Source organism: Rhinopithecus bieti, unplaced genomic scaffold (genome assembly GCF_001698545.2).
Source record: "Rhinopithecus bieti isolate Rb0 unplaced genomic scaffold, ASM169854v2 scaffold_9996, whole genome shotgun sequence".
In the NCBI taxonomy this organism is placed as follows: Eukaryota; Metazoa; Chordata; class Mammalia; order Primates; family Cercopithecidae; genus Rhinopithecus; species Rhinopithecus bieti.
In genome coordinates, this window is record NW_016806973.1 from 2,730,434 (window position 1) to 2,733,078 (window position 2,645).

Sequence of the window (2,645 nt, forward strand, 5' to 3'; positions counted from 1 at the left end):
AGTGTATATTATATATAATATATATATATAATTATCTAAATCTATTTTAGATGTCTATAATAGTAACATGGGGTGAAGCAGATGAGTAGAAGAAGATGTCGAGTGGTTTAGAGAAAAGTACTGGAGAACAAGAAGAGTGATGCAGAAAATGAAACGCAAGGAGACCAAGAGAAAGCATGCAGCTCTAGACATATTTATGAAGACATAAGCTGGGACTTCCTTTGCACGCCAGCTCCCTCCCCTGTCCCCGAGCTCTACAGACATGATAGCCCCTCCCACCTCCTGGGTTTCCCACAGCCTAGTAGTACCCTGAGTCTCTTCCTATGTCCAATCCTACGGTTTTGTTTCCTTTGCTTTTTCTTTCCTGCCCACTCTGTAGTTATAGGTATTTGCTGAAGCTCAGACCTTGGCTCATTTCCTTTTTCATTCTTAGTGAACTGAGAAGTTGGAATGCTTCAATCAACAGCACTGTGCCGACAGCCTCTCTCATCCTGGATGGCAGCCCCTAAGACATGTCTTCCTGGATATTCCACGGCTCTTTCCCATATCTAACACGCACTGCATCTTCACTGCTGCAGCCCATTTTCCCAGACCCACAATGTGAACATTTTTATCATTTGGTCCTGAAGACTTTTGCATTTTCCTATCTATCAAATCTGCCACAGTCCTTGTTGACTTTTAAAAAGTTTTACTAGGGTACCATGTCCAGTGTCTTGACCCCAGGCTGGTAACCATCGTTTGCCTGTTACTCTGCACCAGCTTCTTTACATGCGTTTTCAGTCTCTTCTTTTTCCATGTTAACTGTGCTACAATCGGCTAAAAGTCCTTAATGCGCTAATTTAGGAAAGACCGTTAACCATTCCCCAAACTACTAATGACCACCACCATTTGATCCCATCCTCCCTGAAAAACTAGCTTTTACTGTTCCACAACGTGGAGCCTCTGTTGGGGTTGGCCAGTATTCTCATCATCCCTCTACCATGCCATGTTTATTAATGATTCAAAGTTTGTGGCCATGCTCCTTTTTTTCCAATTAAATACTGTTTGCTTTATCATTTAATCAAAATTCTATTTTTAAAAGTAAATTTCAAAGGATTTTTTTTTTAAAGTACAGTAGGGAGAAGGGGGGAAAGAGTGGAACCAGGAGCTCTATTCAAATGACGCTTTCTTTGAGATCTTCCCACCCTTCCTGCACGTGTAAACCTCTAATATCCCTGAACCCGTGCACCATTTGATGTGCTTCATATCATACTGGTACTACTGGCTTATAATCACATATACTGCTATGCAGCTGCTTTATACTGTATAATCTTTCTCTTAGATTTCCCCAAAAGGTCCTATGGCCTGTTACCAAGGTAACTGTACATTGGGGAAAAAGGAAACAATCAGACTTTTTTAGGATTATTGGACACTGGCTCTGAACTGGCACTAATTCCAGGAGACAAAAATATCGTTGTGATCCACCACCAGTCAGGTCAGGTGATCAATGGAGTTTTAGCTCAAATACCTCTCACAGTAAGTCCTCAAACCTATCCTGTGGTCATTTTTCCAGTTCTGGAAGGCATCATTGGAAGAGACATACTCGGCAACTGGCAGAACCACCACACGTGAGTTTAGTAAGTGGTCTATTATTTCACCAACAAGACATACAATCTGTAAAAAGCTCTTGCTCATGTTTTATAATATTATTTCTAAGTGAAGCAGAGACTTTTGCAGGTAGTTGCATTTTTTTTCCAATTACTGACATCTCCGGTACTCACTTTACAAACTCGGTTAGAGGTAAAGGCTACATATTATTCCCTGAGCCAGAGATTTTCTACCTAAATTCAGAACTGGTCCATAAATCACCTTTGGCTCCTTCGGGTTCTTTGGTGACGTTATTTACTATTTCCTTCCAAGGACTAAAATACTTTTGATTTATGTTCTCTTCTGAATAGCCTGACAGTTATTCAGTTATATTCTCTGATTATTAGCCTTTTAGTTAGATGGTTAGGGCAAATGGTATCCCTTTAAATTCAATATCTTACCATATGTCAACATGTTGAGGATTTTCTTTTTGACAGTGAGGACAGAAATATGTCATTCTGTTGTTGTCCCCAAAGCGGCACACAGTTATTCTGCAGTGGCACTGACTACAATTAGGACGCTTGTAAACTTTATAGTGTTTAGAGACAGCAAGTCCTGCTTTACGGCACTAAAAAAAAAAAAAAAAACCAAAAAATCACGTTATCCACAAAACAGGAGCCAAAGACACAGTCTTGAAGGTCATCTCTGAAAACCATCTGTTAAAAATTTACATACATTTGTATGTATGTCAATATAATCTTTTCTTTCATCAGAGAAAAAGGTATTGACAAGATTTGGTAATATTTGTCATATAAAATTTGTGTGAAATAAGTCATTTTATGACATTAGTATTCAAAATTGCTCTTTGCATAGCTTTATCCTCTTATCTAAATGAGATGTAAAAGTTCTATATTTAAAAATGTCTTTTACACTTTTAAGGTTTTTTTAATTAACCATAATTATATAGTTAAAGGAAAAAGGCTAGATTAGCTTTAAATCTGATTATTTTTAGAAGACTGAAACTGCTCACTCAGTTTCAACAACCAAAAAACTTACTTCTAGGGGACAAAATTCAGTAA

General features: G+C 38.1%; 1 protein-coding gene across 1 annotated transcript in view; it reads right to left on the reverse strand.

Moving 5' to 3' along the window:
- NEIL3 (nei like DNA glycosylase 3) overlaps positions 1–2,645 on the reverse strand; it is a 55,581-nt gene that overhangs the window by 19,147 nt on the left and 33,789 nt on the right. Inside the window, exon 6 of the mRNA XM_017879146.1 lies at positions 2,028–2,194. Coding sequence (XP_017734635.1) covers positions 2,028–2,194 — 167 coding nt within the window. The remainder of the gene's footprint in view (positions 1–2,027; positions 2,195–2,645) is intronic.